This window comes from Eriocheir sinensis, chromosome 17 (genome assembly GCF_024679095.1).
Source record: "Eriocheir sinensis breed Jianghai 21 chromosome 17, ASM2467909v1, whole genome shotgun sequence".
NCBI classification, from domain to species: domain Eukaryota; kingdom Metazoa; phylum Arthropoda; class Malacostraca; order Decapoda; family Varunidae; genus Eriocheir; species Eriocheir sinensis.
Window position 1 is genome coordinate 3,175,001 of NC_066525.1, and position 24,363 is coordinate 3,199,363.

Consider the following 24,363-nt stretch of genomic DNA (forward strand, 5'->3'; position numbering starts at 1 on the left):
CTCCTCCTCCTCCTACTCCTCTTCCTCATCCTCATCCTCATCATCAGTTATTACTCGTCCGCTCTACCACAAAATCTCTTTCCCAACCTCCTCCATCTCTCTTTCCGTCTCTTTGTGTGGTGTTAGTGCACTCCATCCTGCTCTGACAAAGGTTCTAATTCCATCTTTCCACCTGCTCCTCTTAGTCTTGGTCTTGGTCTTGGTGTGTATTCTGTCCCTCCAACGGTCCCTCTGTTATCATTATTCCTACGCCTGATATGATTTTCCTGAGTCCATTGCTTGCGTTTAATCGTCATTGGTATATCTTCAAGCTTTATCTGTTTTCTCTAATCTATCTTTCTCGCTTTCTATCTATTTTTGGTTATATTTTTTTTCTGTGTGTGTGTGTGTGTTCCTCTTTGTTCGCCTCCTAGCTTTTGTTTTCTCTGTTTTCCTCGAGTTTCTTTAGCGAGGCGAGAAAGAAGGAAATAAAGAAAGAGAGCGATAGGAGTCGAGACAGATACAAATTTATACGATATTGTCAATGAATAAAAGAAACACACACACACACACACACACACACACACACACACACACACACACACACACACACACACGGGCGTTGGTAGGAAGGAAATAAACAGCGGCGGAAGCGGGAGTGTTTTTGCAATATTTTTCCTTCGTACGAGTAAAACTTTGAAACTGAAGCAGCAGAAACAGCGGCGGCACCACGCTTCGAAAATTGAAAATAGCATCGAGACTTTTGTATTTATTTCTATTTTCATTCTTCTTCTTTTCCTTTCTTTCTTCCCTCATCTTCTGGTTCTATTTCTTGTTCTTTTCGTCTTCTTTTTCCCTCGTCAGCAACTTCATTTCTTTCTCTCTTTCTTTATTTTTCTTTCTCCCAATACCTTTGCACGCTTTCGTTTCTACCTGTTCTCTTTTGGTTATCTTTATCATTGTTTTCTTCAGTTCTCATGTGTGCGTATTGGGTGTATGTGTATCTGTATGTGTGTATGTGTATGTGTGTGCCTGCGTGTGCGTGTGCGTGTGTGTGTGGGGGGGGAGTGTGTGCGAGCCAGCGAACTGACTACTTTTTCTCCGTTCTTTCTTTTTCATTCCCCTCCTCACGCCTGGTCTGTTTCCATTTGTGAGTATAAAAAAAGACTCCTGCTATTTTGTTTCACGGCCTTCAAAAACCATACAGATAAGAGGGTCGGATCCCGCGGCGCCGATGCTATTCACAGAGTTTGCGTGGTGGGGTTGGATACTGTGCGTGTGTGTTCTGGCTGTGTGAATCCGTGCCTCTGGTTATGGCGTTTATACTTTCTGTAGTCAGGTCGTTTATTTCTCATTTTGTGTTTTCCTTCTTGTTTTTTTTTCTTTGTTTTCTTGTACTTTTTGCCTAATTTTGGTTTTCTTGTTAGTGTTTTTTTTTTCCTTTTCTCCTTTCTCCTTTTCTCTGGTCTTTTCTCTTCCTTCTTTTCCTCACATTATTTAGTCAAGTATTTGTTTCGAATTTCCTCGCTTTTTTTCCTGTTGATTTCTTTTTTTTTTGTATGATTCATGTTTTTTTTATGTAGCTTCGAATTCTCCCTGATTTATTTTTTTCTCCTTCTTGTTTCTGGTCTTTTCTCTTTCTACTTATTTTCCTCTAATTCTTCAGTCAAGTAGTTATGTCAATTTTTCTCTTTTTTTCCTGTTGTTTTCTCGTTTTTTTGTATAATTTCTGTTTTTTTGTGGTTTAGAATTCTTGTGTTTTTTCATTCCCCTTTCTGGATTCGTCTTTTTCTAGTCATTCTTATTTCCTCGTCTTCTTTTTCCCTTGTTACTAATTGTCGTGAATGCCAATGAGGGTGTATTAAAGAATCGAATCCAATAAGGTACCTCAATAGACAATGATGATGATGATGATGATGATGATGATTATGCTAAGGTATTAAAAGTATATTCAGTTACTACCACTACTACTTCTACTACTACTACTACTACTAACCCCACTACCACTACTACTACTACTACTACTACTACTACTACTACTACTATTACTACTGCTACTACTACTACTCACATTGTACCCATTCTAGAAAAAAACATTTATTATTTTTACGTGTGCAAGGGAGATATTAAAAGACTACCAATATATCTGTCCGTCTGTCACTCTCTCTGTCTGTCTGTCTGTTCATTTACCTGCTTTTTAATACCTGTCTGTTCAAACTATTAATTTTCGTGTACCTGGGGTAAGAGAGAGAGAGAGAGAGAGAGAGAGAGAGAGAGAGAGAGAGAGAGAGAGAGAGAGAGAGAGAGAGAGAGAGAGAGAGAGAGAGAGAGAGAGAGAGAGAGAGAGAGAGAGAGAGAGAGAGAGAGAGAGAGAGAGAGAGAGAGAGAGAGAGAGAGAGAGAGAGAGAAAAAAAACCATGTCAGCGATCTGCCACAAAACCACGTATGGAGAGAGAGAGAGAGAGAGAGAGAGAGAGAGAGAGAGAGAGAGAGAGAGAGAGAGAGAGAGAGAGAGAGAGAGAGAGAGAGAGAGAGAGAGAGAGAGAGAGAGAGAGAGAGAGAGAGAGAGAGAGTCCCCAAACTTTGCGATGGAAAGCAATAAAATCTCACTTCGGGTTAACAATGAGAAGTTAAGTTGATATGCAGATATGCCGAGGCCGCGCCATTATGTTACCCCGTTGTGAAGGCGAATTATGACCATTATTATTTCCACTGTTTTTTGTTGTTTTGAAATTTTCTCGTGTCTATTCTTTCTTCTTCTTCCTTTCGCTTTGTTTCTCATCTTTCTTATTTCCTCATTTTTCCGCTTGTTAGTAATTGTCGTGAATGTGAATTATTATTGTTTTTATGATTAGCATTAGTATTAGAATTAGTGTTAGTAGTTTATTTATTTTATTAACATTATTATCATTGTTGTTATCTCTGCTTCTACTACTTTTACTACTACTACTACTACTACTACTACTACTACTGCAACTACTACTATTATAATCATTCTCTCTCTCTCTCTCTCTCTCTCACTCAACCACTCACACACACACACACACACACACACACACACACACACACACACACACACACACACACACACACACACACACACACTCACACACATACACATATACATGGAAATACCCACGAATATCGACTTACAAACGAGAGAGAGAGAGAGAGAGAGAGAGAGAGAGAGAGAGAGAGAGAGAGAGAGAGAGAGAGAGAGAGAGAGAGAGAGAGAGAGAGAGAGAGAGAGAGAGAGAGAGAGAGAGAGAGAGAGAGAGAGAGAGAGAGAGAGAGAGAGAGAGAGATTGATATCCCAGTTTGTATAGAAAACGAGAAAGTGGATTGAGGGATAGATGAAAAAAGACCGATAGATAGATAGACGGCTATTGACAGTCTGACAGATAGATAGATAAATAGATAGATAGGTAGATAGATAGATAGATAGATAGATAGGCACAGGCCCTATATACCTCTCTCTTACAATCATCACTAAAAGAGAGAGAGAGAGAGAGAGAGAGAGAGAGAGAGAGAGAGAGAGAGAGAGAGAGAGAGAGAGAGAAATTTCACGGAACCGCAGACTTTTCGATAAAGATATAAAAAAAAAAATATTCGATGGCCGAATATATGAGAGAGAGAGAGAGAGAGAGAGAGAGAGAGAGAGAGAGAGAGAGAGAGAGAGAGAGAGAGAGAGAGAGAGAGAGAGAGAGAGAGAGAGAGAGAGAGAGAGAGAGAGAGAGAGAGAGAGAGAGAGAGAGAGAGAGAGAGAGAGAGAGAGAGAGAGAGAGAGAGAATGCTTCTGCACCATAAACCTGAAAAAAATACTCGTGTCAACCCCACTAATCCCCTTTTTGGCCTTGGGAAATAGTTGTTTTATGGGCCACGTGATAGTTTGACAAGGCATCTGCACCATGACCGTCAAAAAACGCCCATGGAAACACTTCTTATCTTCTTTATTGTGACCTTTGAAAATATTTAGAGTAAGAACCAAAAGCGTCTCAGGAATCACGACTCAAAACTCAAAACCCAACACAGCAGCAAAGGAAAAATATTGAGAGGAGGAGAAACATCTTACACAAAAACACCGCGGTCACATACGAAGGCAGACCTCGGAACTCCCTTGAGCGACGCCGCGGGCTGGTCGGCTGGCGAGGAGGCGACCTGACCGTCCCAACCTGCGCCCATTTGTGACGCTCCTCGGCCCATCCTTTCCTGCGTCCCTCCGCCCAAGATTTACTCTAGCACAAAGGCCCTCCTCTCACGGCGCCTCTGCCTACAGCCTTGAGGGAAAATGGAGGTATGGAGGGAGAGAGGCAAAGGGAAGGAAAGGAGGAGGAGGAAGAGGAGGAGGAGGAGGAAGAGGAGGAGGAGGGGGATGTTAGGTATTCATTTCGTAAGGCTTGCTACGAGAGATACGTTCTAAGGGAGTGGTAATGTGTGTGTGTGTGTGTGTGTGTGTGTGTGTGTGTGTGTGTGTGTGTGTGTGTGTGGCTTTCGTGAGGCCTCCAAACCAACACACATTTTGCTAGATCACCGTTAAAAGTACACACACTCGTAAACCCTTCGAGACAAGACCAAGACCAAGAATCGACTCTATCTTAGACTCCTTATGTTCTTATGTTTTTATGTTCCCTTTTCTGCACCTTTATTTCCCTTTATTTTTTTCTCCTAGTCCTTTCCAATTCGTCCTCTTAAGATTTCATTATCCACACTGCATCTGTCATCCGTAAACTCACAAGTATCCCGGGGGCCTAACTAACTCCTCCAGGTGTGCTCCAAACCTTTACCTTTCAACCGATCATCATTACTTCCGGTAGACTCGTTAAGCCACGCACGAGTCGCCTTGGCCGCCGCGCTAACCCACACGTGACCGCTTTTCTTAGGCCACGAGGCGTCGAGACACTTCGTAAACCGTAAGAAACCGAAGAAAGGAAGGAGAGAAAAAAGCGAAGAAAGGAAGGAAGGTAGGACAAATTATCCCACACCTCAACTCTGGTAACCCACACGTGACCGCTTTTCGTAGGTCAGGAGGCGTCGAGACACTTCGTAAACCGTAAGAAACCGAAGAAAGGAAGGAGAGAAAAAGCGAAGAAAGGAGGGAAAGCAGGACAATTTATCCCACACCTCAACTCTGGTAACCCACACGTGACCGCTTTTCGTAGGTCAGGAGGCGTCGAGACACTTCGTAAGCCTTTAAGGAAACGAAGAATGGGAGGAAGGAGGGAAAGAGGGAAGGAAGAAACGCAAGAAGGACGAATTAGCCCAAACCTCCCACACGTGACCGGTTTTCTGAGGCCACGAGGCGTCTAGACACTCCTCTAACCTTTGAAAAAACGAAGAATGGAAGGAAGGAATGAAGGAAGGAAGGGGCACCAGTTAACTCTACAATGAGATCTTATTCAGGACCATTTTTCTTAAACCAGGAGGCGTCTAGACACTTCCTAAACTCTTGAGGAAGCGAAGAAAGGAAGGAAAGCGGGAAGGAAATAAGAAATGAAAGCAGGAGGTACAAATTTACCCAACACATCAACTCTGACACCCTTTTCTTAGACCAGGAGGCGTCTAGACAATTCCTAAACTCTTGAGGAAGCGAAGAAAGGAAGGAAGGAGGGAAGGAAGAAAGAAATGAAAGCAGGAGGTACTGTTTTACCCAACACCTAAACTCTGATACCCTACAAGTGGCCGCTTTTCCCAGACCAGGATGCGTCTAGACACTTCCTGAACTCTTGAGGAAGCGAAGAAAGGAAGGAAGGAGGGAAGGATGGAAGAAAGAATAGCAGGAGGTATCTATTAACCCAACTCAAGTATCCTACATGTGACCGCTTTTCCCAGACCAGGATGCGTCTAGACACTTCTTGAACTCTTGAGGAAGCGGAGAAAGGAAGGAAGGAGAGAAGGATGGAGGAAAGAATAGAATCAGGTATCTATTAACCCAACTCAAGTATCTTACATGAGGCCACTTTTATCAGACCTGGAGGCATCTAGACACTTTCTTAACCTTTCAGAACGCGAAGAAAGGAATACTATAAGGAAGGAAGAAAGGAAAAAAGGAATGAAGGAAGGAAGAACCAATTACCCCACACCTCAACTCTGGTATCCTACACGTGGCCGCTTTTCTTAGGCCAGGAGACTTCAGGACACACTTGCCACACGCCTTAAAGGATGCGAAGGAACCCAAGAATAGCGTAAGGAGGGAGGGAAGGATCAGTTAACTCAGCTCAGGTATATCCTACGCGTGGCTGCTTTCTTAGGACGTTGAGAGACTTGTGACGTGCCTAAGGGAACCAAAGGAAGAAATGAAGGAAGGAAAGATGGAAGGAAGAAAGGCACGAAGGAGTCACCACGCGTCTTAATAAGGGAGCGACACACACACACACACACACACACGCACACGCACACGCACACACACGCACACACAACATATTCCGTGAGTTGTATTTATAAGCGTAACTTGTCCCTGGCACCACCACCGCCACCACCTTCGCCACCTCCAGCAGCGTCACCTTCTCTCGATTCCTCTTCTTCAGCACGCCTTTAAGCCGCCTCAAGAGCAGACCGCTGAAAGGAGTCGCTCGGGGGCACGGCTGGAGTGTCTTGTCCGTCTGTCTGTTCGCGGCTCGACCCTCGCCGGCGACGGAAGGGTAAACAAGCCGCCTCACCCTCTCCCCTGCCCTCACGAACCCAGAATCACAGGCAGACGCTATTCACGGCTTTAAGGAGGAAGAAATCACACCGCCAACGTCTCCTGTTCATGGGATACGGAAGAAAGAAGTACCCAAACTGATACCTCACTCTCTCGCTTGCCCTCACGAACTCACAGTCACAGGCAGACGCTATTCACGGCTTTAAGGAGGAAGAGTCACACCGCCAACGTCTCCTGTTCATGGGATAAGGAAGGAGAGAGTACCAAAACAGCTTCATAAACGATTTAGGGCTTCACAATAACCCCCAGTGACAAGGAGACTACATTGGCGGCTTAGGAAGAAAGAAATCACACAGCCAACGTTTTCTGTTCATTGGGTAAGGAAGGAGAGAGTACCAAAACAGCTTCATAAACGATTTAGGGCTTCACAATAACCCCCAGTGACAAGGAGACTACATTGGCGGCTTAGGAAGAAAGAAATCACAGTGGCAACGTTTTCTATTCATTGGGTAAGGAAGGAGAGAGTACCAAAACAGCTTCATAAACGATTTAGGGCTTCACAATAACCCCCAGTGACAAGGAGACTACATTGGCGGGTTAGGAAGAAAGAAATCACACAGCCAACGTTTTCTGTTCATTGGGTAAGGAAGGAGAGAGTACCAAAACAGCTTCATAAACGATTTAGGGCTTCACAATAACCCCCAGTGACAAGGAGACTACATTGGCGGCTTAGGAAGAAAGAAATCACATTGCCTTTGTCTTGTAGTACCTTTACAGACACTTACTCTTCACTACAAAGGGAAGGAAGGAATACCAGAGCGGCGTCCTCCACCAGCCAGTGCGACACGGAGACTTTATTTGCGGCTTAGAAAGAAAGACGTCACTCTCCCAGCGTATTGTACCTTCACAAACACTGATATTTCGCTGTATAAGGAAGGAAGGAGTACCATAATAGCTTCTTACAGCAGCCAATGAGACACGGAGACGTAATTCAAAGGCTTAAGGAGGAAAATGTTAGCCCACCAACGTCTCGTATCCTGACATACACTCTCTCTTCACTGCATAAGGAAGGAATGATTACCAAAACAGCTTCCTACGCCACCCAATGCGACATGAAGACAGTACAAGGCGTAAGAAGGAAAATATTACCCAACCAACGTCTTTGATCCCCTCAGACACTACTCTTCACTGTATAAGGAAGGAAATAGTACCAAAACAGCTTCCTACTCTACCCAACGCGACACGAAGACACAGTACAAGGCGTAAGAAGGAAAATATTACCCAACCAACGTCTTTCATCCCCTCAGCTGCTACTCTTCACTGCATAATGAAGGAATGATTACCAAAACAGCTTCCTACGCCACCCAGTGCTACACGAAGACACGGCACTAGGCGAAAGAAGGAAAATACTACCCCACCAACGTCTTTGATCCCCTCAGACGCTACTCTTCACTGTATAAGGAAGGAAATAGTACCAAAACAGCTTCCTACTCTACCCAATGCGACACGAAGACACAGTACAAGGCGTAAGAAGGAAAATGTTGCCTCATCTACGTGTTTCAACCTCACAAGCACTTAGACTCACATTCCTAATTCTGTCGACACTGAAGTCCACACATTTTCCGAGGCTTTCTTAGAATCTGTGGTCATTTCCATGGATAGTTTTATGGCCCTGGTGGTAGTCTGACAATGCTCCCACACCAAGAACCCGAAGAAACACGTTTAGAAATTATTAATGCAAGAGAAACATGCGTCAAAGAATACTAACCTTTCTCTTCACCGAATAAGAAAGTAAACAGCCCCATACTAACTTCACTCTATATCTCACATACTGACAACACGATGCATAATGCCCAACCAAACGAGACATACTGGATCGCAAACATCAGAGTTATCCCTCGTAGTGTCCCTGGGTTGCCGTTTTCTCTGTATTCCTTTCCTAATGATGTGTGTCCTGACAGTCCTTATATACGGTTTACAAACTTGGCGCCGCACAAAAGACTGAGAGAGGAAGAAACCTAAGAAGAGAGGATCGAGGAAGAAATGAAGGATCGAGAGGAGGATTGGTGAGAAGAAAGGATTAAAGAAAGGGAAGAAGGGTCGAGAGAGGAAGAAAGATGAGAGGAAAGAAAGGAAGGAAGAGAAGAAGGATTTAGAGAGGAGAGAAAATTAAGGAGGAGGGAATGAAGAAAGAAAAAAAAGATTCAGAAGATTAGTGAGAAGGAAGGATTAAGGAAAGGAAAGAAGGATCGAGAAAGAACGAAAGATGAGAGGAAAGAAAGGAAGAAAGAAACGAAGGATTGAGAGAGGAAAGAAAGCTGAGAAGGAAGGAACGAAGGAAAAGAAGATGGAGAGAGGAGGAAAACTAATGAAAATAACGAAAAAAGAATAGAAAGATCGAGAGAGAAAAATAAGAGAGGAACGAAGGAAGAAAAGGAGAATAGAAAAAGGAAGAAAAACAAACAGAAAGGAACGAAGAAAGAAAAGAAAGAGAAGAAAGGATTGAAAGAAGAAAATGATCGAGAGAAAGAAAACAAAGAAGACAACGAAAGAAAGATAGAAAGAGAGCAATGAAAGGAAGAAAACTAAGAAGAAAATGCAGAGCGGAAAGGAGAGAAAATAAATCGTGGTTATATAACATGGAGATAGAAAGAGATTGATAGATAAATAGATAGAGAGATAAAGAAAGATAAAAAGCGGGTATCTTGACTTAGGTAACAGACAAAAGTTGAAGATAATTATAAGGACAGTTGCTAATATTATGAAGTCTTTGTTTCTATTATTATTATTATTATTATTATTATTATTATTATTATTATTATTATTATTATTATTATTATTATTATTATTATTATTATTATTATTATTATTATTATTATTATTATTATTATTATTATTATTATTATTATTATTTTTGTTGTTGTTGTTGTTTTTGTTGGTATTGTTCTTATGTTCTTTTCAATAGCCGTTTTAATTAATAGATTCACTCGTTTACTATTTTGTTGTTATGTGCGAGACAAAAAGAATTAAAAATAGAACCATAAATACACTACCATGGCCCATACACTTCACTATCACCCACCACCACCACCACCATCACCACCACCACCTCCACCACCACCACCACCACCTCCACCACCACCACCACTACCATTGTTCGTGCCCCCCGTCGGTCGATAGCCAATCAGAGGGCCGGGTTGGTTTGCTGCTACTGCTGGCTGTTCTATCACGTGTGTGTGTGTGTGTGTGTGTGTGTGTGTGTGTGTGTGTTTGAAGTTCCATGTACGTACACACACACACACACACACACACACACACACACACACACGACACAGAACAAGGGGGTTGGGGAGGAAGTAAATTAAAAATGGCATGACGGCTCCGTAGATTCTTAACCACAAAATTTTATGTAGATTTTCATATATTTATTTACTCCTCCTCCTTCTCCTTCTCTTCTTCTTCCTCTTTTCTTTCCCCTTCCTCTCTTCCTCCCTTCTTCCTTTCGATAACATATTCAGCTTCTGCCATTCCTTTCCATCCCCCTTCCTCCTCCTCCTCCTCCTCCTCCTCTTCCTCTTCCTCCTTCTCCTTCTTCTATTTTATTTCCCCTTCATCTGTCTTCCCCTTCTTTCATCTTTCCCACAACAGGTTCAACTTCTACCTTTTCCTTTCCTTCCTTCGTGTTCCTCTCTCTCTCTCTTTCCCTCCTCCTCCTCCTCCTCCTCCTCCTCCTCCTCTTTTCCTTCCCCTTCCTCTGTCTTTCCCTTCTTTCCTCTTTCTCACAACAGGTTCAACTTCTACCTTTTCCTTTCCTTCCTTCGTGTCCCTCTCTCTCTCTCTTTCCCTCCTCCTCCTCTTCTTCCTCCTCTTCCTCCTCCTCCTCCTCCTCCTCCTCACCACCCGCCAGGTAAGAGTGTGTCCATCATGTGTGAACGGCCGCCTTCTCTTCCTCGCGTTCGCTAAAGAAATCATTAACTTGCTCATTCTTAACGTTCTGGAGCACCGCCGAGGCCTGGCCGTTGTGCTTTCTATTTTACCTTTCCTTTTTTTCTGATACTCAGGTTTCCTCCTCTTCCTCCCTTCTCCCTCTTTTTTCTTCTCTTCTCTTTATATTTTCCTTTTCCTTTTTTTCTTGGTACTAAGTTTTTCTCCTCTCCCTCCCTTTTCTTTTTTTCTCCTCTTCTCGTTATATTTTCCTCTTCCTTTTTTTCCTGGTGCTAAGTGTTTCTCCTCCTTCCCTCTCTTTTTCTCTCTTTTCCTCTTTTTTGACACTTAAACGAAGAGAGGAAAAGAGAAAGTATGTATCCTCTCCACTTTCCTTCCCTCTCTCCTTTTCTCCTCTTCTCTTTCCTTAAAACGAAGAAAGATAGATAGATAGATAGATAGGTAGATAGATAGATAGATAGATAGATAGATAGAGAGGGAGAGATAGTATTATTATTAATTTTGTAACATTTTCTGATTGCTGGTGATGTCTCGTTTGGTATGTGTGTGTGTGTGTGTGTGTGTGTGTGTGTGTGTGTGTGTGTGTGTGTGTGTGTGTGTGTGTGTGTTTTTTCTCATCCTCTACTAACACATATCTACATCCTGCCTTCTTCTCTCATTCCCTAAATCGCAAACCAAACATTTTTATCAGTTTCGTAACCTCTCCTGATAACTGTTGAGACTTCTTATGTTCAGTGTATATATGTGTTTGTTTACGTGTATGTGTGTGTGTGTGTGTGTGTGTGTGTGTGTGTGTGTGTGTGTGTGTGTGTGTGTGTGTGTGTGTTTTCTCATCATCTACTAACACATATATACATCCTACCTTCTTCTCTCATTCCCTAAATCGCAAACCAAACATTTTTATCAGTTTCGTAACCTCTCCTCATAACTGGTGATACTTCTTATGTCCAGTGTATATATGTGTTCGTTTACGTGTGTGTGTGTGTGTGTGTGTGTGTGTGTGTGTGTGTGTGTGTGTGTGTGTGCGTGTTTTAATTGTCTTCGAGCCATATTTTCATCCTACCTCCTCTTCTCTCATTCTCTAAAACAAAAAAGCAAACATTATAATTAGTTTTCTCTTTTATTTTCCATTTGGTGCTAAGTTTTCCTCCTCCCCTCTCTCATTTTCTCTCTTTTCTCTCTCTTTCTCACCCTAAAACGAAGAGAGAGAGGAGAGAGAAAGAGAGAGAGCAAGTATTATCATTAACTTCGTAACCATTCTTGCTAACTGACGAGGCTCCTTATATTCTCTGTGTTCCTTTCTTTACGTGTATTTCTGTTTCTAATCCTTTCCCAAGCTATAATTTACATCCCACACTCTCCTTTCCTTTTTTTAAACCGAGCATTTCTATTGATAACCCCGCACCGGATATTCCCAGGGCCTCGGTAACCTGGTTTGAATGTTGTTTATGTTCTTCCTCCTCCTTACCTTCTGTTTCTCGCCTCCATGACTCGAGCATCTTCCTTTTTGTGTTGTGGCCTCGTCAGATATTGTTTGTTGAGGTCTTGGATGCTGTATATCTTGTTTAGGGTGTTTTTTTGGGGTTACGTTCATCTTCTGACGTTCATGTGGTCTTCGTTGTGGTTTTTCTCGTTCACTTTTCGTTCATTTTGGCGTTTTTAGATTTACGTTCACTTCTTGTCGTTCATTTGGCGTTCGTTGTGGTTTCTCTCGTTCACTTTCCGTTCATTTTGGCGTTTTTGGATTTACGTTCATCTCCTTTCGTTCATTTGGCGTTCGTTGTCGCTCTCCCGTTCACTTTCCGTTCATATTGGCGCTCTTTGGCTTTACGTTCACCTCCTTTCTTTTGATCTTCGTTGTGGCTCTCCCGTTCAACTTCCGTTCATTTTGTCGTCCTCTTCTTTACGTTTATTTTTGTTCATTTGGTCTTCGTTGTCGCTCTCTCGTTCACTTTCCGTTCATATTGGCGGTCTTTGGCTTTACGTTCACCTCCTTTCGTTCATTTGGCGTTTGTTGTGGTCATATCTCTTTCACCTCTCGTTCATTTTGCCGGTATCTCTGCGTTCACCTTCTTCCGTTCATTTGGCCTTCCTTGTGCTCTCTGCTCTATCTTTTTTTCCGTTCACTTGGCGTTCGTTGTGCTCTCTCTCTCTGTTCTTCTTCACCTTTCGTTCATTAGGCGTTCCTTCTACTCTCTCTCTCTCTCTCTCTCTCTCTCTTTCGGCTCCATCCGTTCACTTGGCCTTCCTTGCGCTCTTTCCTTCACCTTCATCCGTTCATTTTAACAGTAACTCCCATACTATATATTCAATTGGCGTTCATTGTTCTTTCCTTTACCTCTTTCCACTCCCTCTTTCCCATTGACAACACTACCAGTAACACACCCACACCCACACACACACACACCTACACAGACGCCTCCGCTACCCCAAGACTAACGAACAAGACTTACCAGCCCTTCTCCACAATTTCCTCCTGGTTCTATCGCCCGCCAGCTGTCCTAACACGTCTCTTCGCCCCACAGGAGAGCCGCTGTCCGCCCCGGTGCTGGTGGGAGCCCGGGATGTGTATGAGCCTTCGGAAATCATCAAGATCGGTTGCCAGCCCTCGAACCGCCCCGCCCTGGACCACCATACACAGCCGACCCTGCAATGGTTTCTTCAGGGCAATCAGGTGAGAGGGGGAGAGGGGAAAGAGGGTGTAAGTAGGAGAGGTAAAGAAGAGAGTTAAGGTAGGGAGAGTGAATGTAGGCGAAGAACAGAGAGGAAAAATGAGAGATAGAGGAGAGAAAAGGAAGAGAGAGGAAGATTGAGAGGGAAGAGAACGAGTAAGAGAGAGAGAGGGAGTAGGAAGCAAATGGAAAGAAGAGGGAGAGAGAGGAAGAGAGGGAGAGAGAGGGAGAGAGAGAGAGAGAGAGAGAGAGAGAGAGAGAGAGAGAGAGAGAGAGAGAGAGAGAGAGAGAGAGAGAGAGAGAGAGAGAGAGAGAGAGAGAGAGAGAGAGAGAGAGAGAGAGAGAGAAAGGAGTAAGGAAAGTTAGGAAGACTTGTGAGGTAGAACAACAAGAGGAAAAGAATGGGAGATGAGGGAGAGAAAAGAAGATAGTGGAGGAAAGGGAAAGTATGGGAAACTCAAGTAAGAAGAAGAGAAGGAGGAGGAAAACGAAGAGAGAGAAGACAAGGCAGAATCAAGACACAGGTAAAGGAGGAGGAGAAAAGAGAGTAAAAGAGAGGAAGAGTTAGGGAATGGGAAACAGAGACAGACAAAGACAGATAGAAAGACAGACAGACCGAGCACCAGACATAAACAAAAGCAATCAAGAACAAAAGGAATCAGATAAAGAAAAAAAAGAGAGACAGACGAAAAAGAATGAAGCAAAAGATAAATGACGGAGCGAAAGAGAAGGAAAAAGAAAATAGAGAGAACATAGGAAAGAAAATTAACAACTGGAAAAGGAAAAAAAATATACAGAAAAAAAGATAAACAAAAAGACGAACAGAGAAAGAAGGTTACTGAAAAAAAGAAATAAAAAGATAAAGAATAAATAAATAAAGATAGGGAAAGAAAGACATACGAGAGAGAGAGAGAGAGAGAGAGAGAGAGAGAGAGAACAAAGGGGAGAGGAATATGACAGAGCGGATTGGTTACAAGATTCCTTTTGGTCTCACCGGACAACAACAACAACAACAACAACAACAACAACAATAACAACAACGGATATGACTTTTACTTATACTATTCCTTCTATTACTATTATTCTCTCTCTCTCTCTCTCTCTCTCTCTCCAGCCGATAGATTGGTATTGAATCTCCTTTTGTTTCCTGTGCGTGTGTGTGTGTGTGTTTGTGTGTGTGTGTGTGTGTGTGTGTGTGTGTGTGTGTGTGTGTGTGTGTGTGTGTGTGTGTGTGTGTGTGTGTGTGTGTGTGTTTGTGTGTGTGTGTGAGAGAGAGAGAGAGAGAGAGAGAGAGAGAGAGAGAGAGAGAGAGATTTTGTGGTATTTCATTATATGCAATGCTGTGTAATTCTCTCTCAACCCCCTCCCTCTTGCAATACGCTTCGTCTCTTTCCCTGTGTGTGTGTGTGTGTGTGTGTGTGTGTGTGTGTGTGTGTGTGTGTTCGTGTGTGCGTGTGAGGGTGGCAGGTGTCTTGCAGGTAAATGGCAGACATCTTATTTAATTAAGGATTTTTGTCTCGCTAAGAACCGCCTTGCCCCGAGAGAGAGAGAGAGAGAGAGAGAGAGAGAGAGAGAGAGAGAGAGAGAGAGAGAGAGAGAGAGATTTGCTTTGGCTTTTAAACATACTATATTTCTTTTTATTTTTTGTGTGTCTCAGTTTGTATCTCTATCTTTATCTATCTTTTTTTTTATCCTTCACTATTTCTTTCCTTTTAATCCATATCCTCCACCTCCTCTCTCTCTTCCTCCTCCTCCTCCTCCTTCTCCTTCTCCTCCTCCTTACACATTCACAATTAAACGAAAAATTTGAAGTAACTAAGCTCTATATAGGACGAAAGAAAGCCTTGCCTGACCTTCCTTCCTTCCTTCTTTTCTTCCATCTTTTTTTTCCTTATGTCGCTCCTTCTTTCTTCCTTCCTTCTTTCCATTCATACTTCGTTCATTCATCCATTCACTTATTCATTCATTCTCTCTTTCTTCCCTCCTTCCATCCATCCTGCATACATTCATTCATTCATTCATTTTCTTTTATTTATTTATTTCATGTTCTCAAAGCAAATTACACACCCTACTTATCTTTAAACTTGTGCAATATCACCTAATATTCAGTAATTTCTACGTCAATATGAATAATAAGCGTTTTAAAGCAATTTCTTCGTTAGTCCTTTCACCCACCTCAATATGCACAAGTTTAAGCGTTCGAAGTAAGCACAGACTATACAAAACCTGCTTGAATATCTACTTCATAATGTAACGTTCTATTAACTTCTAATTATGTCAAGTCTAATATAGTTTCGTCCACTGATCTTGTTAATTTATCTAATATATTGTTTACTACGTTACCAGCTCGATGTCAAATGGATCAAGCATAAAACTATCTGCCTAATGTCACGTAGAAGCATTTATTCACTTTATTACTTGCGTGAATTTCATCTCTTCGCGGCATAATCTTGTTTGGAATCGAGTATAATCTTATGTTGACTTGACTCACAGGTTCATTGTCCTCTCTCTCTCTCTCTCTCTCTCATATTCACTTACTCATATTTTTAGGCCTACATGTTTACTTAATCCTCTTAACTCATTCAAATGCTCTTATAAAGCCTCCCCGCAGTCTTCACCTTGCGTCCATTTACATCCAAATGCTGCAAAGAAGATGAGTCGTGTTCTCATGAGTTTTCTTTCATGTTCATGACGTAGAAACCTTGTCAGGCCACCACCAGGGGCACGAAACTAGTGATGAGAATCCTTGATACTCAGAAGGTACGGGTGCGATCCCTGGTACTCAGTGGTGTTACATTACGGGATTTTTTGCGTTAATGCAGTTTCTCTAATGTACATATATATACACCATAATTATGTGCCACTGTGGGTTGATGAAAAGCGTCTCCAGCGCCCGAGAGTGTAGGCGTGGTCACCTTCACCTCCATGGCCACTGTGCGGGGCTGGTGTGTCATATACAGGCCTCGGAAGTGCCAGATAGCGCGGTGACCTCTTAGCTCATTGGTGGCTCCGTTGGTTACTGCCCTGACTTCTACTCAGACTGCACGGGTTCGATTCCCCGCACTAAATGGTGTTGCATTATGGGGTTCTTCTGTTCTGATGAGAGTTTTTCAGTGGTTGATAATATTGGCTTGGAGCTCGATCATCCATTGGTCCGGTCATTAGTCCAGTCTTTCTGTAGAGGACCTCATAACATTGGCATTCTCATAACATCACCATTTTCATCCTATCAATATACAGTCAAGAGGAGGGTATAAGGACACCTCTCCTCCTGAAACTGACCTCTCTTTCGGCCACCTCTTTTGATTTTTTTTTTTGGGGGGGTGGGAGCAGCGAGGAGAGGGATTTTTTTATTATTGTTTCCTTTTTTTATGCCCTTGAGCTGTCTCCTTTGTTGTAAAAAAAATAGTTGTTTAAATGTATTCCTCAGCCACACATGAGTTATATTAGGCATTAGCGAGCGAAAGCCTGACCTAACCTAACCCAGCGTGATGAAATGTTGAACTACGACAGCAATATAAATGAAACACAACATGCCTAAGTTAAAAAAATAGATCAAAAAAGAAGGATTTATTAATATCTCTAGCGCCATCGTTGAGGGTTTCACGGTCACACAAATAAAACAACAGCAACACAAACTCAACAGTCATGTCTTCGTGCCCCGTTGAAAAGTGTGACGCGGGGGAAAGCAAAATTAACCAATCCGTGAGCCCGTTTTTTGTTTGTTTTGTGAGTGTGTGTACCGAGTTTTCAGGGCAATCCATCCTAATAATACTCCGTGATTTATCTGAGCCCAAAAACGAGTGTATAAAGCATAGAGATGAACTACTAACTGAGAGTGACGGATTGGAGGGAAGGGAGGGAGAGGGAGGGAAGGGAAGGGAAGGGAAGGGAGAGCAACAGTGTATAATGGGATCATGGAAACGCCGCTATATTAGTACTACGTTATTTGCCGGTTTTGAAGGGTCATGCATCGTGGTATTCCGTGATTCATTACAGCGAAAACGAGCAACACACAGATATGGATTGAAAACGAAATGACGGATGCGTGTGGTAGTGTTTTTTTTCTTTTCTTTTTTTACAACAAAGGAGACGGCTCAAGGGCAACAAAAAAAGTGTAGAAAAAAACCCCGCTACTCACCGCTCCCGCAACAGACAAAAGAAAGAGTGGCCAAAAGATAGGTCAAGTCATAGGTCGAAGGAAATAGCTAACAAGGGGTATAGCTAACTAGTACGATATTTTATGAGTTTGTGGGTAATTCAGCCTAACCTATCTCTATCTACCTATCTATCTATTTATCTATCTAGCTAACCAGGTATACATGTCACCTGGGATCTTATTCTCAAACATTTCGGAGACTACACCCATATTAGGTTAGGTTAGGTTAGGTTAGGTTAGGTTAGGTTAGGGTAGGTTAGGGTAGGCTAGGTTAGGTTAGTTAAAAAGGTTTTCGTATAGGTTGTGTTAGCACGTTCATGGGTAGATTTATGAGCTTAGTGATAGTTTGACAAGGGTTCTGCACCATGACCGTGAAAAAACACTCATGGGAACCCGACTCACTTCCTTTGTAGCCTTTGGAAATAGCTGTTGTGATAGACGAAAGCGTACCGTACGGGTCTTGTTTAGTAACTTTCCCTCTCTCCTCTCCCGCTAGGTGGCGTCGGATCTGGTTACGCCCTACGGCAGCGCCCTTCAGCGGGGAGTGTCTGGACTGTCTCTGCGCGTGCCTGGAGAGCAAGTAAGTGTTTTGTGTCTGTCTCTGTCTGTCTTTCTGTCTCTTTTTCTGTCTGTCTTTATCTTTCTATCTCTTTTTCTGCCTGTCTTTATCTTTCTATCTCTTTTTCTGCCTGTCTTTATCTTTCTTTCACTTGTTAGTTTTCTCTCTCTGTCTCTTTCTGTTTTTCCTTATCTCCTCATTTTTGTTATTCTCTTGTATTTGTGTTCCGTCTTTCTTTGTCTGTCTTTTTCTGTCTGTCTGTCTCTTTATCTTTCTTACACTTGTTATTTATTCTCTGTCTCTTTCTGTTTTTTTTTTCTTATCTCCTCATTTTTGTTATTCTTTTGTATTTTTGTTCCGGCTCCCTGTTTGTCTGTCTTTCCCCGTCTGTCTCTCTCTCTCTCCCAACTCCTATTAGTATATGTCTAGTTACTCTTTTGTATATGTGTTTCGTCTCTGTCTCTCTCTTTCCGTCTGTCTTTCTCTCCCCAGACCCTATTAATATATATCAAGTTATTCTTTTATATTTGTGTTTCGTCTCTGTCTCTCTCTTTCCGTCTGTCTTCCTCTCCGCAAACCCTATTAATATATATCTTCTCTGTCTGTCTATCTCTTGCAATCTCTCTATCTTCCACACACCCATTATTTTTCTTTTGTTTTTGTGCTGTACCCATTAGTATCCCTATTTTGTGTTGTCTCTGTGCGTCTCTGTCTTTCCGTCTGTCTCTCACTCCTTCACCTATTCCTTATCCTCTCTGCCTGTCTCTTTTGTTATCATTTCTAATACTAATTGAGTCAGCCATGCAGACCCCGTTTTCTGTGAGTTTCCTTCTTATATATGAATTAAACCTTATTCGAGTTAATGACTACTAACTTACATCCAAATACCGACCTCCTGCAAATTCCTGATGTTCTTTTGTTTTCTTGTTAATTTTGTCTCTGATGGAAGTAGTAGTTTGGCAGCATCATCAGCGTTGCCAGACTGTCGTACTCTGCCTCTTATGTTTGCCGATATCCGACCAAAAACTGCTTTCATCACCCAAATAACTGCCTTCATATATGGTTATCGTTTAAACGGTTAATTATTGGTGCTTCTTGGCAACAGTTATGGGACAGAAACCGGTAAATACGCGGCTCTGAGTACGATAATCTGGCAACGGTGGTATGATTCTGAGTACGATAATCTGGCAACGGTGGTATGGCTCAAGTATGGACACTCGGTGAAGTAGTTATCGAACGCAAAACAACAACAGCAAAAACAGCGTGAATGGATATGTTCTGTATTTTCAACTCATGTTTATTTGCTCTACCATTCGTAGTTCCGCCCGCATCCAGAGCCTAAAGGGGAAGAAAAAACATTAAAAAAACAAGCTACTCTGGTTTAGGCGAGGCGTACGGGGGATGTTGGGAGGAGCAAGCACGGGGCTACCTTTATGGGCTACCTTCAGGGGCTTCACATCTGTTAAAGAGAGAGGGAGTGCCAGGTAGCTTTACGCGGGTGGGATGCTGGGTCAATCGCGTCTCTCCTTGCGCATTCTGTCGCCGTGAAGTGAGGAATGGACAACTTTGAACTATATAACACCTGATCATGCGTCACCCTTATCAGCAGGCTACGTGTTTATCCTTCCGCAGCTACTAATACTAAGCAAGCTACAGAGAGGGGATCATGGAGGAAGCTGAGTCAAAAGATGTCTCTCCTTGCGCATTCTGACACCTTGAAACGAGCAACCTGACAACTTTGATCTATATATACTGATTATGCCTCATTCTAATTAATGCGAGGGGCGGGGTCGCGGGTGAGGAGGGAGGAGATGGGAGAGTCTATGTAAGGACTGGGGGAGATCATGGGACGGGGGAGCGAGGCAGTCTAGTTCGGGGCTGCGGAGAGAGGGGAACGGGGGGAATTTAGGTAGGTACTTGGGAAAGGAGGGAGGCGGGGAATTCTCAGGGGATAGCCAGAGGAAGGGGGAGTCTAGGTGGATGGCAGGGGGGTAAGGGGCAGGATGGGAGGGGGAGCGCAGAAGTGTCAACCAGCTTAGTGTTAGGAGCATCGCCTCACATGGAAGATCAGGGCGTGAGTTACCGGCTTGGGGCGACAAAGGGAACGCCTCGACTGCTGTTACTGCTTCTGGTGGTGCTGCTGGTGGTGCTACTGGTGGTGCTGCTGTTGTTGGTGCAAGGGAGGCGGCTCAAGGGTTAAAACAAACACAGGAATATATAAGTTCGCTCTACGATGCTCCAGTAAAAGATGGCAGAGCGAGAGGTCAAAAGATAAGTCAGTTTCGGGTGGAGAGGTGTCTTGGGCGAGGTCAGCAATGTCAGCACTCATTAGTATGGCCGTGAGAGCTTCCTGGGCTTGTGATGCTGTAGTGCTGACCCTCTATCTCTCTATCTCACACACACACACACACACACACACACACACACACACACACACACACACGCACAGCCCTGGGAAAGTGAAATCCACCTGTCTGCCTGTCGTTTAGTCTCAGGTGAACGGCGCCAGGTGAGAAGCGGGCAGCGTTGTGTCTCTCTCTCTTTCTCTCTCCCTCTCTCTCTCCCTCCCTCCTGCACGTGTCGCTGAAGAAGACGCAGACGGACGCGCGGCGGGAAATGATAACCTTTTAAAAACTCATTATTGGAACGTCGTGCGGCGAAGATTAGCGTCATGCGGCCACCTCGTAATGTCGCGTTAGGCGGCTAATTACCGGAGTGCCCCCTGACCCCCCCCTTAGCCCCCCCTCCCCCTCTCCCCCCCCTTGCCGCTGCCTCCTGTTGTTATTGCTGTTGTTGTTGATGTTGATGATCTGGCTAATAAAAAAAAGTTAATCGATATTTCTTTCTTTCTTTTTCTTTTGTTTCTTCCTTTTCTTTCTTTTTTCCCTCTTTGTCTTTCTTTCTTTTTTTTCTTTGTTTATTTTATTCTTTCATTCTTTGTTTGTTTGTTTGTTTGATTGATTGATTGATTGATTGTGTCTTTCTTTCATTCTATCTTTCTTTCTCTCTCTCTCTCTCTCTCTCTCTCTCTCTCTCTCTCTCTCTCTCCTCATCATCATCATCATCATTATCATCATCATCACTCTATGTATCTCGGTTATAATCGTGTCATTTTCCTGTTAATAACCTGTTCTACTTCTACTACTACTACTACTACTACTACCCCCCCCTCCTCCTCCTCAACCTCCATCCCATTCTTCGTTCTAAGTGTTTCAGTATACCAAGGTTTGAAATACACCGTCATTGCTTCGTTGTGTATTACGTCCAAGGCGGATATTAACGTTAATCGCCGCTGCTTCGTCTTCTTCGTCTGGTTAGTGAGTTCGAAAATTGAGGGATGCCAAAGATGGATCGATATTAGTAAGCAGGTTTTCGTATGTTTTTTTTCTTTTTTTCTTGGACATGGAGTTCTATAATAAGGTTGCTTTTTCTTCTTTTTCCTCTTCGTTTAGTTTTTCCTTCGCTATTTTCTTTCCTTCCTTTCTTGGTTTGTTAGTTAGTGTTGAAAGTGAGGAATGCCAAAGATGGACCGATATTAGTAAAAAGGTTTTCATGTAATTTTTTTTTTCTCGGGCATGGAGTTCTACATATATCAAGGTTGCTTTTCTTCTTTTTTCTCCTTATGTTTTTCCTTCGATATTTTCTCTCCTTCATTTCTTCGTTTGTTAGATCGTGTGGAAAATGAGGAATGCCAAAGATAGATCGATACTGAAAATGAGTGTTTTTTATTTATATTTTTTTCATGGGCATGGACTTCAATATCAGGGTTGCTTATCTTCTTTTTATCTCTTTCTTAAGTTTTTCCTTCGCTGTTTTATTTTCCTTCTTTTATTCCTTTTATTCACTAAGTTGCGTGGACAAGGAAGTATATACCAAGGTTTTTTTTTCTTCTTTTTCCTTTTCCTCTAGTTTTCCTCCGCTGTTTTCTTTCATTTCTTCTTTTATTCACTAAGTTGTATGGACAAGTAAGTATATATCAAGGTTACTCATTCATCTTTTTTTTTTTTTCCTCTAATTTTTCCTTCGCTGTTTTCTTTCTTTTCTTCTTTCATTCTCTAAGTTGCGTGGACAAGTAAGTATACATTAAGGTTGCTTTTTTCTTCTTTTTCTTCTTCTTCCTTCGCTTCTTTCTCTTCTTCCTTCCTTCATTCACTTATTTTTTACCTTTCCACTCACCAGGAAATTCACATCATATCCGCTAATGCTGATGATAGCCACGTGACCTTGTTTTTATATTTACTTAATGTCCCAATCGCCTTAATGAGCAGGTGTTCTCAAAGGTAATTAAGGGTCAAATTCTTATTAATTAAACGTATCAGGGATTACACACCCACACTTAACGAGGCTGTAGGTACGAATAGATAGTCAGACAGCAAGAGTAGGAGGTAAGTAGATTAGGTAGGAGTAGATTAGTTAGCAGGAGTAGGATTTAGGATAGGTTAGGAGTAGGAGTTAGGATAGGTAAGCTAGGAGTAGGAAGTTAGTTAGGAGGCATAGGAGTTGGAGTAGGTTAGGGAGGAGTAGGTTGTTAGGTAGAAAAAGTAGGGGTTAGGATAGGATAGGGCGTAGATGGTCAGGTAGTAGGAGAATTTCGAGAACATGGAACTGGTTTGACTATCGTACATTTGTGTGTGTGTGTGTGTGTGTGTGTGTGTGTGTGTGTGTGTGTCCCGGCCAAGAAAATGAAAACAAAAGAAAAGGCGGAAAGGAGAAAGGGAGAACAGGAGGGACGAAGAAGAGAAAGCAGAAAGAAAAAGAAAAAGAAAGTCAGGTTAGTTGCTTGGTTCGAGAAATGAAGAGAAAAAGAAAAGAAAGAAGAATGAAATTAAAGAAAGAAAAAGTCAGATTAGTTGCTTGGTTTGAGAAAGGGAAGAGAAAAGAAGAGAAAAAGAACGAAACACAAAGACAGTCGGATCAGTTGCTTGGCTTGCGAAAAGGAGAGGAAGAGAAAAGAAGAGAAAAAGAACGAAACACAGAGAAAGTCGGATTAGTTGCTTGGTTTGCGAAAAGGAGAAGAAGAGAAAAGAAGAGAAAGAAAACCGAAACACAAAGACAGTCGGATTAGTTGACAGAGAAAGTCGGATTAGTTTTGTGGTTTGCGAAGGAAGGAAGAGAAAGAGAAAAGAACGAAACACAGGCAGTCGGATTAGTTGCTTGGTTTGCGAAAAGGAGAGGAAGAGAAAAGAAGAGAAAGAAAACCGAAACACAGAGAAAGTCGGATTAGTTGCTTGGTTTGCGAAAAGGAGAGGAAGAGAAAAGAAGAGAAAAAGAACGAAACACAAAGACAGTCGGATTAGTTGCTTGGTTTGCGAAAAGGAGAGGAAGAGAAAAGAAGAGAAAGAAAACCGAAACACAGAGAAAGTCGGATTAGTTGCTTGGTTTGCGAAAAGGAGAGGAAGAGAAAAGAAGAGAAAGAGGAACGAAAACAAAAGAAAATCAGGCCAGTTAGTTGCTGGGTGTTCAAAATCATAAAATTATAAACACTGGAGAGGGGAAAAATAATAGAAGGAAACTTAAAAATTGAAAACTGAATACGTGTAGGCCTTTTCCACGAGAGAGAGAGAGAGAGAGAGAGAGAGAGAGAGAGAGAGAGAGAGAGAGAGAGAAGAAAGGACAAATGGAAGGACGAATGGACGCGTACGTAAGGTCGGAAGTTGCTATTGCTGGAGAAGGTCATTTGAGAACGGACCAAAAATGTTAAGTGTAGCGTCCATTAGCGAGAGAGAGAGAGAGAGAGAGAGAGAGAGAGAGAGAGAGAGAGAGAGAGAGAGCGAGAGCGAGAGCGAGAGAGAGTAAGTAAGTAGGTGGTAGAGGAGACGAACGTAGTGACTTAAGTGATACATTTTATTACGAAGAAGCGAAGTCCATTAAGGGAGGGAAGGAAAGGAACCATCGGCTAAGCGTTTAAATAGATGCTTCGATACGCAACCACTTTAGCGAAGAAGAGGAGGTTAAAGGAGTCGTTATTTTTAGACTTTTCGTTTATTCTTCATTTATTTCATTTTATTTCGCTCATTCATTGTCTGTTATTACTTTTTAGATAGTGTAAGTTAGTTAGATAGTGGTAAGATAGTGTTTTTGTATCGTTTTTATATTTATTACACTAAGAAAAAAAATAGAGAAAAACAAGGAAAGCAGGAAAAAATATGGAAATGGGCAAAAGGAGATAAAAGAAAGGAGATGAAAAGGAAAATGTAAATGCAAGTTAGAAGAAGAGAAAGGTGAAGAGAAGGAGGAGGAAGAGAAAGGAAAAAAGGAGATTGAAGAAGCAGGAAGAGAAGGTTAAGGAGGAGGAGGAGGAGAAAGAGGGAAAGAAGAAGGAGATGAGGAAAGAAAAGGAAAGGAAACTACGTCTATAAGATAATAACGAGATAAAGAGGAGGAGGAAGAAAAAGAAAAAGAGGATATT

At 42.4% G+C, this 24,363-nt stretch overlaps 1 protein-coding gene across 1 annotated transcript in view; it reads left to right on the forward strand.

The window, feature by feature from the left end:
- Positions 1-24,363, forward strand: part of LOC127000110 (uncharacterized) — a 158,666-nt gene that overhangs the window by 27,300 nt on the left and 107,003 nt on the right. The window contains exons 4-5 of the mRNA XM_050863528.1: positions 13,090-13,238; positions 17,892-17,975. Coding sequence (XP_050719485.1) covers positions 13,090-13,238; positions 17,892-17,975 — 233 coding nt within the window. The remainder of the gene's footprint in view (positions 1-13,089; positions 13,239-17,891; positions 17,976-24,363) is intronic.